Source organism: Excalfactoria chinensis, chromosome Z, assembly GCF_039878825.1.
Source record: "Excalfactoria chinensis isolate bCotChi1 chromosome Z, bCotChi1.hap2, whole genome shotgun sequence".
Classification (NCBI taxonomy): Eukaryota; Metazoa; Chordata; class Aves; order Galliformes; family Phasianidae; genus Excalfactoria; species Excalfactoria chinensis.
The window spans coordinates 52,873,123-52,889,595 of NC_092857.1; the positions used below are offsets into that span (position 1 = coordinate 52,873,123).

Sequence of the window (16,473 nt, forward strand, 5' to 3'; positions counted from 1 at the left end):
CTAACATTGCATAAAGCGTTTGCTTCCACTTCAAATAAATGTCAGTTGCCATAAATACAGCACTTTGCAGATGAGCTGTGCAGAGCTTTTAACACTGACCTGTCTTTTGATATTAACTGGTACATAATAAATGCTTTTGGGAGGTTATTTTCTCTTGTCAGGGTCACTGTGACTTACATCACATAATAACAAAAAACACCAGAAAAATACCAAATCCCCTTGGCAACAGTATGTTTTCTTCCCCTTCACAAAGTGTTGGCAAATTAAAACGCAGTACGCTTTTGCAATTTAATGCAAGCATATAATATTGATATTTAAATCTTTATTGATTGATGTAAAAAGTCAGCAAATATAAAGGAGATCAGCATAGCAAAGGACTTACATTTTTAAATCTGAAAAAGGAACAGAGAAAACTGAGACAACAAAAATTATTCTTTGCATCATTTTTCTGCTGTAGAACTGCCATGGGAAATTCAACGACTGTTCAAAGCTGATACTTCATGTGTTTTTCTCTTAATACATAAGGCCTGGTTATTGCTTTTCAAAAGCATGCAAAACGAATGTTTAAACTTCTCATAGAAAACTGGCCAATGTTAGGCCCCGTTGAACAGACATAAATTGCATAAACTTGTAATTGTCTACTGCAACCCTTGCTGATGTTCGAATGGAGACTTAGTGCAACAATTAAGGGCAACATTACTTGAATTTTCCTCAAACCTGTTTCATAAGATGATGCTCTGAAAATACTTTGGGGAAACAGTCAGCAAAGTTTTGGGTTATAATTTTTTAAAAAAGCAAAAACAACAATTGCTCTCAGGTTGATCAGCAATGCAACAGAGATAAGGACCCCTCCTTGTAGGCTCTCACTGTCAGAGTGGGAGCTGCAAACGCTGCACATACTGCAGGGTACACATTCAGAATGTGGGGTGTGTTCTCTGGGATCTTTCACAGTTGAGGTACTGCACTATCAAGGAGATTTTCTCACAGTGATGTAATATGTACGTAATGTGTATTTTCAATCAATAAGATTTCATAATTTAAAATGCCTGGTTGCATACAAAACTAAAGAAAACCTTTTTATTGTGCCAAGACAGATTTTTGATACACTTCAAATTTGTACTGGATGCCATTCTCTTCCTGAATATCAGCAGGCACACCTGGGTATCTACAGATGGGGGAAGTAAGAAAAACAAAGGATAAAAAGTAGAAAGCAATTGTGCAAATCACCAGTAATTTATCTTATCGATCAGAAGAGAGAGTTACCTGGTAAAATGTGAAAATGCCACTCTTATCACAGGAATACTAACTATAAGCCACTTTTGGGAATCACATTAATTACTATCAGCAACATGTATATGCATCTTTTTAAACAGAAAAAGCAGACTGTGATGTAAAACAGATGAAAAAGACAACAAACATTTCGACTGAATCCCCCCACGTTACTTAAAATGTCTGTAAAGGCAGAAGTGACACAGACTTTTATTTTTGTTTTGCTTTTGATTACATGTTTTAGAGGAAATGGTAAAGTAAATGCCTCTTGCAAGAATACGTAGGTGATTGCTACCTACTGCAAAGTGTTCCCCTCTATTCCAGAGTTACTAAAACGAATTTTTATTAATAGATACTCTTAAAATCTCTTCAGTTCCCAGTGACAAAGTAAGGACTTTGTATGAGTAATGCTGACATTGAGGGAGGAAGGAATTCTAAACTTTTTTTTTCCTAGATCAGCATCTGTTAGGTTTCCATTTCAGTGGGGGAATTATCAGCTATATTAAATAAAGACCAAATTCTGATTTTTGTTCACTGACCAATACCTGAGAGACAATGCAGAGAAAGACAAGGATTTTGATGTCAGAAATCAGGATACTGCATTAGGATTGTGTTAGGGCACAGAGTGCTTTGGAATCTAACATTCCCCACTCACTTACTTTGTCTGGGCCATACTCTTCTGCAATGCCAGCACTTATTTGTTCCCTACAGCTTCACAGCTAATCCACTCCTGCACCCTACATTGTGGACAGAGAGCCCATCTTGCCACATTTTCTCTTTTCTGCTGGTCTGTAAATAGCTGGAAACTGAAATGGGATCAGAAAGATAAAATTCTTTCCTGCTGATTCTTGGGGCATCCATTTGTATTTTTGCTACCTCCCAACTTTCTGTAATCTTGTTAGAGAGAGCATAAAGCACGACTGCAATGTGACAAAGATGGCAAAAACTCGAACAGAATGTGGCCTTAAAAAGATTCTTACACATTCGAATGATTAAGTCTCCCTTCAGAACACAGGACCATTATCCATTCTGATACTTACTCTGTGAGAAGTTTGAAGTCTTTGTAGTCAATTTCTGGAAAAAATGTGTCGCTTTCAAATTCATGCAAAATTCTTGTCACAAACAGTCGATGATCAATGGGCTTCTCCATTGCTGCCTTTACAAATAAAATAAACAAAGTTGAATTATTCTGTGTAAAAACCTGGACTATTTGTGAAGTATTGTGTTTAATTACATTTTTAATAATCTTGTGTTAAAACACTGTTGGAAACCTGTAAGACAATGTCAAGTTTCATGACTTCCTGAATGAAAGAGTTTAAAAAGACACCTTCTAGGTGAGTTCCTTACTAACAGACACACACAAACTCTTGAGTTAAAAATCCCGTACTGGTGCCTGGCTACACAATACGTGCTGAAGTGCTTTATTGATGCTTCTCCCTTTCCCCCGGATTGGCAATGAGCAATACATTGTTAAAGATGATTCACCATGCATCATGCTATTAGGTTTTACTTTGACAAGTACAGGAACGAAGTAATTTCAAACATAATCCAATAAAATTAATTGCTAGCTTTGCTGAGAAGCTGGTTTCTGGAAAAGCGACTCTATTTCCAGAGAATACCTTAAAATGAAAGTAAGAACACAATATCCATCTGCACTGAACAAGTGTTCATCTAGATTCCTTACAAATATCAGGGCCAGCTGTAGGAATCGAAACATACATCTCCAGAATAATGCAATCATAATTTGCTTCACAAATACGTACAAAATACTGTGTTCTGTTTACTGAGATACTTTTATTTTGTAGTAGAGGGATAAATGAATTTTTTACTCAGGTCAGTAGGAACTTTTCTAGTGTTTCAGTTAAGGCTTCTGCTCTCACAGGGAAGAATGAATGGAGGGACTGACTGCAGCTGCTGCAAAGAAAGCTGAACTTAGCAAGAAGGGGATAGAATGGTGGCTTATGCGCTGGAGAAAACATTACGTCAGTTGAACAACTCAATGTGCTGTTGGACTGCTTGTCCCCCAGTCTACAGGAAAAATGCAAATGCCTTCCTCTGTCAGACAGAACAACTCTGGAGTCGGTATGTATACATGGCTCAGCCTTATGTAGGCATAAGAAATAAATATCAAAAAGAAAGAACTTGGAGAAGAGCAGTGGGCTTCAGATGACTACAACCTATACACTCCTTCCCAGTGGATAGGTGTGGCATGATGCCCAGCATCATGATGTTATTACAGCATATCATAGAGAGTACAGAGAACCATAAATACAGTTCGACCGTGTGTTCTGATTGCTACACTCTGTTAAGTGTAATTTTCACTTGCATTCCAATATAAGAACATAGCTCCATCATTTCACAGACTGACATACCTCTCTGGCCTTAGCCTGTCGCTATGGCTCTGTGCAGTTGCCCCAAGGCTGTGCCTGCCCCAGCTACCTTCACGGGCCTTCGCTGTTTTCTGATGACCTGCCTCACCACTGTGAGCCCTATTGCTGATGAAGCTGTGCTATGCTGTCCAGGATATTGTCTCTGGGTCCCAACATCCTGCACTTATGGGTGGAGCTGGTCCTTCCTGTTCCCTGGCAGCAACTTACCTGGCAGAAAACTTACATAAGTAGATTTTGTATTAAACATGAAACCTTCCACATTTGGGGTCTCTAAATGAAATTGCTCAGAGAGGACTATACTCTGACACCTGCTCTGCAAACTACTACTATGCACTCATGGACACTGGCAGGCAGTGAAAGTGCTTTATGACAACTCCGGAATTTCTAAGAAGATAATGGTACTTTTTTGCTAGTGTTTACTTACTATTCACTCCAGTCTTGTCCAGGTTACTCTATCTACTTTTTTTCTTGTACAAGGAGATTAATTAGGGGATGCATAGTGCTGTTTTGATAGAATTTTGACATATTTGCTCTAAGCTTAATGATGTGATTCTGTATTATACTTATTAAGCATATTTATTCTAAGGAATGCATCAGAGTGAATACTACTTCATTTTAATATAATACATTGATGTCAGTAATCTTGACTATTTGGACAGAATGTGGAGGAACTAATATATATTTCTACTGATCAGGCAGCACTGTGGTAAATGAACATAATACTGTACAGACAAATAACTTCCAGTAGTTAGATCAGTACTAGCTCTTTCTTTTTTTCTCTTATTTTCCAGACTTCAGGACAGTGTATGTAACAGAAAAGCTAGATTTTAGGGGAGGACTTCTCAGAAGTAGTTGCATCAGAGCAAGGGGAGATTTTTAAAGCCAAAGGATGATGCTTCTGAGCTTTGTGGTTCCCTGTATTTGAAAAATCTGCACCCTCACCACATATTCAGTTATGTTCCCTTACTCCATTGCTACGCTGGGTCTCAACGACATTCCTAGTCTGATTTTCATTTATTATGCTTTTCTCCCATAATCCACTCACTTGTCTTATGATCATATTTGTACCTGTACTTGAAACTGCATAGGTTGTCTGCTTATGTAGCAGCTACTGAGCCTTTTAAGACTGTACGGCTTGATGAAAAGGGGAAAAACAAAGCTGACTGTGTTTTTTCTTAGAGCACAGTCTATTAAAACTATAGTTTCTGTTCTGTTCCTTCAGAAATATGAGAAGATTCCTCCAACAGAGATGACATTCCAAAAGAAAGAGAGGACAGGACTGTTGAGGTGTCAAGACCAGTCAGTCCTCTTGTCCCAGGAAAGTCACCCCCATAGGTGAACCAGCCCTTTATTACTCACATATGCCTTCATATACCTATTAAAAGATTTTAGCATACCCTTGTCTTTTTAGTCTTTTCCAAGTAACCATCAGTACACTTGTCTCTGAATCACACATCAAGAAGTAGATGACCTAGGAATTATATTCTCCATAATTTCCAGATTTATTGGACAGCCTGCCATATGAGATTAGTCTACGTCTGTACTTAAAGGACTACTGCCTTGAATTAGTTGTCTTCGTAGAACACAGGTTATAATAACCCTAAAGCTCTGCAACAAATAGCTGCACATTACAAGCAGTTTCAAAAGTGCTACACAGAAAATTAATCTTTTATAGGTTTAATCACCAAACCAGACAGCATAGCAACCAATTTCTCTAGAAGGAAACAATTATATCTAGTCATTCAAAGATTTGCAGGTTTTAGAAGGACGCACGCACACTGTCTTGCAATCTTCCACTGATTACATAAAATAAGTAAAATAGACAAAGTAGCTATCTGAAGCACTTATTTTTCAAGTGCCTTTCTGCTGCTAGACAACAATACTGCCAATCCAAACAGCGTACCAGAACAATATAAAAGAGAAAAATTCAAAAGAAACATTCTGTCCACTTGTCTTCTGTTTTTCAACCCTTAAAATGCATTCTGAAGCCCCAGAAGTATTAAAGTATTTATTTTATGCATTAAAAAAAAAAAAATAGTCCCAGCTAAAGATCTCCCAAAGCTTATGCAGGTAGCAAGACTTGCCAAAGTTAAGCCTTCTCAATTAGAAGAGTGGCTGTGATGACCATGAGAATCAGCACTTTCAAAAACCTTTCCTGCCCATGCTCCTAGGGCTTGGCTGAATGAGGCAATTCCCCGACCTTTCTAAGCTGCTAGGGCTAAACATGGTGAGGAGGGAACACTGTGGTAGCTTCCATCACCAGTTTCCTGCAAGGAACAAGACCAGTGTAATAAAAATCTTGTATTGACCTTTATTGAAAAGCCTGCCCATTCTGACCCTGTAGAAACAGATAAACTTTATGAACTGGACTTTCCAATGTCAAGAGGGAAGTATGGTCCTTTTTTAGAACAGCATTTTTTAAAACTTTCCCTCTATAACCTCACCAAGTACCCTTGAAAAGAAACTTAAAGAACAGTACGAATACTACACCTTTCTTTCCAGTGTTAAGAATTCTCTGAGTTTACACAGTTTGGCACATGTAATGGAAAAGCTGGATGTGTCCCTCCCCTGTCTGAGAAAGCATAAAGCTGCTGAAGAAACTCACTAGTCTATTGCTAACACTGTAATTCCATTTCCTATGATTTTGTTACTAGGTAAAAGAACAAAGCACTGACAAAAGGCATAAGGATATATTTTCACAAAGCTATATAAGTTAAGGGTATATTTTTACAAAACACAAATTTCTATAGTATGAGGATAGTATCATCAACTGTAATGGCGTAGGCTTGTCACATTTATATAAATGAGATGTTAGGAAATTGCAGTAATATGGCTATAATCCTTCCTCAATCACAGTAATAAGAATAGAGTAAAACTCTTTTTGCACTGCCACTGTTCAAATACGTATGGGAAAGGTCTCCTGTGAAGAAGTATTTGCCAGCACTGCAATAACCAAGGGTTACATTTGTTTACATACGTGGATGACAGTAATCTTCTTTGGAAACAAAACTGCTCAGGACTATATACACCTGCATACTTAAGTGAGATTGTCATGAATTCGGTGGGATGGGGAAACAAAGCACAGACAGTACAACCACTCTGCCTCCTTCAAATCTATCTACACTGTCACAGCCAGGAGTGGTTCTCTCCATAGACCAGGAGAACTATGCCAGTCACTATGCCTGAAACCTTCCATAACGAAGGATTTAAAATTTAGTTTCCAGGCAAAGATATTCTTGAGACACTGCTATTTACCTGTAGCTTAGTAATAATACTCTTCACTTTACACAGTGTTACCAGCTTTCAAAAATATTAATAGGATTAAGCCAGACTAGTTAGTTTGAAAGAGAACAAAGAAGCCAGTGGAGGCAGTACGCTGCTTTTCATACTGGTTCTCACAGGTGAGAGAAATCTTTCAGGCCTGCCATGTGATGCCCTCCATGTCAATGGCTTCAGAAAACTCAGAGAAGCTTGCTCTTTGCAGCAAGTTCTTTGAAAGCAGTGCTACACAACCACAGTGGCACTGGAACATGCAGAGTACAGCACATTAGCACAGAAAAACACATTATCTACACTGCTCCCCTGTACATGGTCCTTAGTCCTTCGTCATATCTCTGGCAGAACACAGCACTTCAAAACCAAACAAAAATGCATACGTGTCAGTCTCTATTTCAGGAGCTATGCAGTTTTAAACTATTTTGTTTTACACGTGGTTAAGGCAATAAAATTAGTATATTTATGGTATGTAAGAAATACAGACATGTTAAAATGCAATCTTTAAAATGCATATTTTCTCAGAATTACCTCAAGAGATCATTGAGTCCAACTCCTTGCTAAAGTGGGTTCTCTACAATGGATTGCACAGGTAAGCCTGCATAGAGGTCCTGAATATCTCCACAGAACAAGACCCCATAAAATTTAGAACAAGATTCCATAAAGTAATGCTGTTAGTTACTATAGTTTTGTCAGGCTTGAAAAAAATCACAATAAAACTAACAACTCAAGTTATTCATATTTTTTTCTCTCTCAAGGTGATCCTTATGCTACAGTGAAGATCTGAAGCTTAACGAATGCGGCATTCACAGCTCACTCAGGACATTCAAAACTCGGTGAAGCTTATACATGTAGTTAAGAAACTGTTTAAAAGGGTAATTAAACATCTACAAGAGACTTGCTGCCCTACATACAAGTAGCAACTTAGTTCTTCAGTAGTTTTGAAGAATGAAAGGGGGTAGAATACCCAAAACAGGATGTCAAACACTAATACATAAGGAAGACACCTGAGCATGGATATGAGACAAAACTTTCCCTTGGAGATTGCTAGAAATTCAATTTTCCAGCTTAAGCCTCTTTGTTAAATAATTTCCCCAAATGTGATTTGATAGCATCACTTAATGTCCAGCTTAGCTATTAACTGAAAATAAAAATAACAAAACTTCATATGAAAGAACAACTTCTTGTTCTGTTACGAAATTACATGTTCTCCAAATTTAATACGTGAATGCTATTCTGCACTTCAGCAATGTGACCTTGAGCATCATTGTTTGCTTCTGAAGCGCAGAGAAAGCAAGAAGCTCAGTAGGAATGTATAAATTACGAAAGACAATTTTAAATGTTCAAGATGCAGTAGAGAAATCTCTTTTTTCAAGGGAAAAGCATGTTTGACACACAGCCCATTTTGGTTTTACTAACGAGGCCTTGGTTTTGAGGACCTGAGTCATACATTTTTTCCTCTTTATTTATTTTTTAAGTTCTGTTGCTAGTTTTTCTTCTACCAGTAGGTTCCTTCTTTGGGCCTTGTGTGTGGTTATTTCTATGAAGCAAGATTCACACTGAACACAAAAACTACCACGTTATAAGGCCATTCCTTGCACAGAAGCAAGTCTACAAACTTTCTCTCTCTTTTTTTTTTTTTTTTTTTTTAAAGCCCCTGTTTAATATCTGGAGATATGCTGTACTTACAGTTCCTGTTTGTCATGGTTTTGGCTGGGATAGAATTAATTTTCTCTGTAGAGGTTCAGAAGATGCTGTCTTTTGGATTTTTAATCAAAATAGTGGTGATAGCACACCAGCACTTCGGCTGTTGCAGAACAGTGCAAGGCAAATCCTTTTCATCTTCTCACTCTGCCCTACCAGTGAGAAGCTGAGAGCACACAAGGAGCTGTGAGGGGACAGAACCAGGACCCAAACTGACCAAAGGGATGTCTGTGGCATTATGTTCAGCAATAAAAGCTGGAGTAAAGTAGAAAAGGGGTGGATGTTTGGAGTGACAATGTTTGTCTTCCCAAGAAACCACTATGTGTAATGAGCTCTGTTTGCTTGGCAGCAACTGAACATCTGCCTGCTGAAGGGTAGCAGCAAATGAGATTTTTCCTTTGCTTTGCCTGCATATGCAACTTTTCCTTTACCTAGTCTCCATCTCAAGCCATTGGCTCTTGCACTTTGACATTTCTAATTCTTTCCCATCCTACCTGGGCAGTGAGCAAGTGACTAAGGAGTACTGTGCTGCCTGCCAGGGTTAAACCACACAGTAAAATCTGAATGTTGTTCTAAATAAATTTTAAACACTCAGTTTAAATTCAATTTAAGAAGACTGATGTAGCTAGTACTGAGCAGATTTATTAGTCTCTCCAGGCTGTACTGTTATTCAAGTCAAAAATCAAGACCTGAACCTCTCCATTAACAGATAATTAGGAGACTTAGTTCCACACAGTGTGCATCCATACCAATGTCATAGCTCAGAAAAGAAATGTGGTTTTGAAATGAATCCTCTAATTGTCCCCACTTTGGTTGCACTTGGGAGCAATCCTGGTGTGCATGAACTGAACTTCTTGCAGATGAATCCAAGACACAAAGTCTGCTTATGTGATATGCTTCAACTGCTAATAGAGACTCAAGGGACAGTAAGCAAGTCACTGCTGCAAGCTGGCAACACACAACAAGCACTCGGGAGCCAGCAGAAGTCTCTCAAAACATCAAGTGCTCGTGCAAAACCACAGAGTGCCTCTCAAGCCACACAATGTCTTTGTAATTGCTATGACCTACTGGCCCTTGCTGGGTTGTCACATTCTTCCTTCCTCATCCATTAGCAACATCAGCTTCTTCTGGAAGATCCAGCATGGTATCACACTGAGATCTAAGGAAATTACATTTGTAAACCGATGCTGTAAGAAGTCCAAAAGCTTCACTGGGAGCAATATTATACCTTTTGTCTGTTTGAGGACATTAAAAATCCAATGAAGCCATCGGTGTCAAGTTAAACTTAAGAAGATGGTCTGTGCAGAGGAAGAAGTCACACTAAAAGCTTACAGAATTGCAGAACTGTAGGGGTTTGAAGGGACCTCTGGAGATCACCTTCTCCAACCACCCCTACTAAAGTAGGTTTCTGTACAGAAGGTTGCACAGGAGAGCATGCAGGTGCATTTTGAATTATCTCCAGAAAATGAAACTCCATGGCCTCTCCAGGCAACCCATTCCAGTGTTTTGTCAATCACAACGTAAGGAAGCTTTTACTCATGTTTGTATGGAACCTTCTGTGTCCAGGTTTCACCCATTACCCCTTGTTCTGTCACAGCACCACTGAGAAGTACCTAGCTTTTCATTACCTCTAGAGGCACTCTGAAGTGGGAGACAGTTTGCATATCATTTTGAACAACTCAGGGGACAGTAGGAGCTGCTTTCAATCCTTTCCGCTTTTGCTTCCTAACACCAACGCTCCTCATGTGTCCCTACTGCCACTAAAATGCCTACATATATAGCTGTTCTGCTTTTTGTTACAGAGGTCAGTAAGTCACAGAAGAGACAATTTCCTTCTCTATACTGAATGATCATGGGAAGCCATCTTCCTCAGCCAAAGACTCCTGTGCCAAAGATAGCTGCTCAAACAGGGCAGAATAGCTGCAGTGGCAAAGACTCCAAGAACAGCATTGTAATTTGCAACCTCAGCCCCCAACACATCCACGAAAAGTTTGTGACAAGCTGTCAAAGGAACCCTGCAGAAGAAAGTGCAGCAGAAGTATGTTTAAGCTTGCCATTCTTTCTTGTAGTGATCCTGACTGGAAAACAGGAATCTGTTGAGGAATCTGTGAACCACATATTAACTAATCTACATAGGCCCAGGACTGTGCTGCATCTGCTAAGCTGAACAAACCGGTTGCTCTACAGGCATGTACTCTTGGGTCAAAGGACAAACTCAGTCTGTTATAGATATACAGGAGCCTGCAAACAGCTTTCACTTGTTAACAATGATTACACAGGGCCATTGGGCCCCTGCCTTTATCTAGAAGTGCAGTAAAACATTCCCACATGAACATTCTTTCTGTTTTAACAGCAAAAATAATGAGTAGACTTTGCTTCTTATAAGAAGTAAATCCTCCAATAGCTTGAATGACCAAATGTGTTAACCCCTTATACGGATGGGGTCTGCAAGACATGTTGCATGTGGATTAGAGGCTTGTTCAATTCTGCACAATTTGGGATTCCCAGTTTCAAGAAGGACTTGTAATTACCTATGCTATCCTGACCTTCTTTAAAGTGTCAGCTCTTAATAAATAGCATTTAAAGTGACACTTTACAGAGTACAAGTATCATTCTTACTGGGATTATAATGCAGTAGTCCTTGCTGAAAAACACCTCTTTACTGCACTGTTGTGCAGCAGTACTCAGATGCAAAAGGATTTTATTTAGCAGGCACTACACTGTTACTTCTGAATAAGAAGGAAGAGAAACAAAGTACAGGATCAGAAATATAAAAGGACTTGCTGGTTGGAATAGGGAATATCATCTGCATAAAAGATGTGAAAAGTACAGTCCTTCTTGGAGCGGTGTGCTCTCTCTGGCTTGTCCTCATAACACTCCACCCGATCAGAAAGATCTGAACTTTGGGTTAAGCCTCCCACACTGCTAGAAGCAGAAATGTCATGTATCTCAGTGGTATCTACTTCAAACCACTCCCACTGCACTTACTCACTGAAGTATGTATGGTCACTTTCTTATACGCATTCAAAGAACTAAGATGAAAATAGTACTTTAAAATAAAGTATCTACAATTACTGAATTAAATGATTCACTTCAACTACCCATCAGTATTTTTACTTCCCACATATCTCTACATAACATAAAGGAAATACTCCAGCAATCCTTTAATATAGGCACTAAAATGTTACCTGCAGTTTTGGTAGAGGTGTATGGTTTCCACTAGATACTTTTAATTAAGATCACATTAAGATTGTGGGTGCAGAAATATTTACAAAACCATCAGATTTATCCCTAATGAGTTACATATTCCTTTGGATTAGCCCGAGTGAATACTTGGAAGAGGGAAGACACTTGAGATTTCAAATTATATTCCTTATGCTGATCCGCACAGTAATAGGTTCCAGAAGTAGTCCTGACCAAAAATGCTAATTTATAATTTAAATATTAGTAATTGTTTCAAAAATTATACTGTTCTCTGTAACAGCCAGATAATAATAATAACAACAATAAGTTGAAAAACTATAACAGAATTTTCTATATGAACAATAACAAAATCACTCTTTGCAGCACAGGATGAATATGTGGGCAATGCACAGGCAAAAATGCTTCTGCTCACACTTTGCATCCTGTAGAATTACAGACAGAAGTCTGAATTACAAAAATGACTAGACTGCTAGAGTGCATGAGAATGTTTTTCTTTTGCATCAGAGAAAGTATGCTTTACAATTCCAGAATTGTTTTGTTTTTTTTTTTCTTTAATCAGAAGAATGAATGCCTCTCCTGACTGATGTGCAAGAAACTAAGGTTGATGGACATCATCTTTTGTGTGGTACTGCTTGGTGCTAACTGCAAATTATATGAGAAAATAATGAAAACAACTAAGAATTAAATGGCAGAGACTGGACTATGTACAGGCTGAAAAGCTGACTTCAGGGACTCTGCTGTATGGAGGCATAGAGAGCTGGCTAAATTTTGTAGGTGTGTGAGATGAAGATGAGAGGAAAGGTTTGGGAGAAGACAGAAAGATGGCTTAGGAAATACAGCACAAGAAGACTGGTTTTACTGCAGACCTTTTTACACAGCTAATATCTTACTTGAGAAGGACTTGGCATTTGCAGAACTGCTGGTCATACATGACTTTCTGCAATGACAGTCCTGGGAATGAAGTGGCGTATACTTTTTGGCACATGAACAGACACCATGAAAAGCCTAGGTAGTGGGAGCAGTCAGGATGGCTGGTTACTGGATGGGAAAACAAGTTGATTCTATGTTCTGTCTTACATTTATCTCCTTTTATCTCCTCTTATTCCTGACATTATTACCTGCTATCTCTCTTAGACCCTCTTTTCTTATTTGCACACTGTATAAAGCACTGCATTCTAGTTAAAAATGCTTGACCACTTTTCTTCATTCTAACATCCTCTACAGCCAGTTTCCTTTCTCAGTAAAACAAACAAAACAGCACAAGTCTTAGTGTAAAAACCCTAGAAATTTAGACAGTTAAGAAAAGGTCTCAAAAGTGCAATGACTGTATGATATTGCAAGAGCAAAATTAGGTTACTTGGACAGATATTTTCAACTTGATAGTCAAAACATTTCTTCCTATGGTTTGCTCTGTCAACGGAGTTCACTAAGTCAAATGGGGAAAAGGCTTACCCCTGCACTTCCTGAAGTGGAAATAACTTGAGCCATCTTTCTCCCAAGGCAGAAAATTTAATAACCTAATAGTACTTTAAATGTACCTTATAAACTGAAGTTCCTCCAACAATCCAAACCATGTCTACTTTATCTTTTAATTCTGGTGTGTCCAAAAGAGCTAAGGCATCATCCAGGCTTTTAGAAAGATAATGTGCTCCTATTGGAGCTTCCCTAGGAAAAAGAAGTTTTATTACTAAATTTGAAGGACAAACTGTCATCATAGTAGATACAATCAAAATATACAACATATTCTGCTGAATTTACAAGTGGCTAGATGTTTCACATTAGTTCATTACACTGAAATGTATTACTACTCAACTACATTAGTATTCTCACCTCACTCCAGAATTGCTTAATAAATCACAATTTAATCCTGTGACTTAAGAGGCATGATACATTATAGATGTGATTTTGTTAAATTGAGTTTTTAACAAAGTGTATCTGAAGAATGTAAATATTCTATAATTAAATACAGACTTCTATTTGAATTCTAGAACATTAGTACTTGCAAAACAATCCACAAAACCTTTATCTCCCCAACTCTACCTTCTGTCCAAAACCCAGTAACAAATTCCAAATCACTAAGCCATCCTGAGTGAACACTTTTGTTTAAGAATACTTGGATGATTATAAGTGATGCACCCAAGGCAACCATGAGAAAGGACAGACTCTTTCCCCCTTACTGTGAATAACAATAAACTTAAAAACAACAACAACAACAAAAAAAATCCATCAATTTAACAAGGTACCAGAGAAATACTAGAGTCCCAAGGTCAACTGACAAGTGTCAGATGGTTTGTGAGTATAAATGGAACTTTGTGCTTTTACTGAACAAAGTAATGATAATTATTTTATGAAGTGGTTAAGAAATAAATAAGAAAAAAAAAAAAAAAAACATAAAAAAAAATGAAGTAATAGTATCACTCAGAACCAATAGCGGAGATGCTTCCTAACCAGAAACAAATGTAAAAAATGTTACATTATTGATTCTTTTATGAGGCACTGTTACATACATTCTTAGGTTTAGATCTGTTATTTATCATTCATCATACATACCTGAGCTCCCTGCTGAGCACTATATTAATTCTGTCTTTTAGAGGACGATTCTTCTCAGGAATGGAGAACCAGGTTTTTTTACCCATTATCAGTGCATTCTGTTTACCTGAGTAAGAAAGAAATGATTTGTTTAAATGGCATTTCAGCTCTGTATCAGGTTTGCTTCAGTTGTTTAGTGACATCTGCTGGACTTTCACTCCCACTTCTGAAATCAATTTCAGCAGTTATCAAAGTACAAGTTTGGGCCCTGATTCCACAGTGAGTCATAGGAACAAAAGAAAAGGTTTGTGCCCTCCAAGCCCTGGCAGGCAGTAGACACCAAGGCAGTTTAATGCACGCATGTCAACTTACAATTGGAAGAAAATAAAAATATACCAAAAAAGACATGTTATTACTGACATGGGCTCTGCTAGCTAAGTAGCTAAATTCATCTCCATCATAAAGTGGCTGAGGTGAGAGGAGACCTGAGAGCCCACATGGCTCCAACCCCCCACTGTGGGCAGGACTGTCAGATCACCTATTAGATCAGGCTGCTCAAGGCCCTGCTCAGCCTGGCCTTGAGCACCTCCACAGATGGGACACCCACAGCTTCTCTGGGCAGCTGTGGCAGGGCCTCACCACCCTCTGAGTAAAAACAACTGATGCCATCAAGAGTTCTCATAGTATGAATGGACATTTTTGTTCAGAATTGATTGCTGTTTGAATGTTCCACCATTCCAGTTATTAGATTAGACATAACTGCTGGATCTTAGTATTTATTTAAAGAATAAACAAAGAAAGGGAATGGATGTTCAATCGTGCTTTTAGAATCCACTCTTGAGTTATTACTGACCAAATCCATCACTCATAACCCGATTCTCTTTCACATGCACTGAGAACAGTTATCTGCACTTCCTCTGTGAGAGGAAGTGTGCAGTCAGAACAAGTTTACCACTTCCAGCTTTTGCATTTCCGTACCTGCTCGCTTTCATGACCTTCTTGTCTGTACTGTAAATGGTTTTATTTCACTAAAGGTCTTGTTGAATCTGCATTACAACTATGTATTTCCAGCACAGTTGTATGTTACTGCATACATATAACACAGCATATGCGTATGGCTGCACATTGGCACTGTATTTAGGATTTTATGGAATTCCAGGATGACCCAGCCCCCTGTCAGACAAACCAAACCACAAGGGGTGCAATGAATGGCCAAAGTTTACCTAAAGCAAACAAGCTAGCGGACAAGCTAACAGAGACTGAAAAAAAACAAAACAAACAAACCTGCTGCTGCTCAATCGGCACAAAAAAGCTTTTTTTTTTTTTTGCATTTTCTGACACAAAGGGGTAAAACACATCCTGGACCTTCAAAAAGGCAGGGTGGGAAACTTGTGGTGAGTTTGAAACATGAGCCATAAGACCACAAACCAGCAATAGCTAATTGCAGCTCTGCTTTTATTGCAAACACGTGGGCTGGTGAGGTCAGGGAAGCTAATGGAAAGGGTCATTCCTGATCTTTTCTGTGACCGATACTACACAAACTTAGTAAGGTGGTCCACCGCGTGTTACCTTCCACATAGGAGGTGCTGGTCATTCTCTGGAAGTACTTGTACTCATTCCTGGCAAATAAACAAGCAGAGCGTTACGACAAGCCTCCGGAATAGCTTACATTACTGTAGCAGGAAGGGACAGAGGAGAGGGAAGCTGCCGTAGTTGGGCCCGGCTCATCCCGCGGGCTCATCCCGCAGTGCCGCGCACCCCCAGCCCCGCGCCGCTCCCGCCCAGCGCTGCCGGCCGCCTCAGCATTTTCCCGCCTTGCCCTCCTGCCTGCAACTCCCAGCACGCACCGCGCGGCTCGCCGCCTTGCCGGGCGGCCGCGTGCCGCGCTGCACGCTGGGACACGTAGTTCGCCGTCCGCCCCTCCGGGAACGCGCAGCAGCCGGCCCGCCGTACCTCAGCGGGGGCCAGGGCAGGTTGCCGTCCTTCCCGATGCCCATGTTCTGACACACAGCCACGATGGAATTGAGCGAGCGCACCATGCCTGGCTCCTCTACCCGCAGCCCCTCGCTGCGTGCGGTGGCGGCGCGGGGAGGGGCCGGGGCGG

General features: G+C 39.5%; 1 protein-coding gene across 2 annotated transcripts; it reads right to left on the minus strand.

Moving 5' to 3' along the window:
- Positions 1–282: 282 nt before the first annotated feature.
- DHFR (dihydrofolate reductase) lies at positions 283–16,466 on the minus strand. Of its 2 annotated transcripts, XM_072359235.1 has the most exons (6): positions 16,323–16,466; positions 15,939–15,988; positions 14,391–14,496; positions 13,379–13,505; positions 2,310–2,425; positions 283–1,165 (listed from the first exon to the last, which is right to left on the minus strand). In XM_072359235.1, the coding sequence occupies exons 1-6, from the start codon at positions 16,406–16,408 to the stop codon at positions 1,078–1,080; spliced, it is 573 nt and encodes a 190-aa protein (XP_072215336.1). In that variant the 5' UTR covers positions 16,409–16,466; the 3' UTR covers positions 283–1,077. The 2 variants fall into 2 exon arrangements, with proteins under 2 accessions (XP_072215336.1, XP_072215337.1); XM_072359236.1 differs by lacking the exons at positions 15,939–15,988; positions 16,323–16,466 and adding an exon at positions 16,039–16,173.
- Positions 16,467–16,473: the final 7 nt, after the last annotated feature.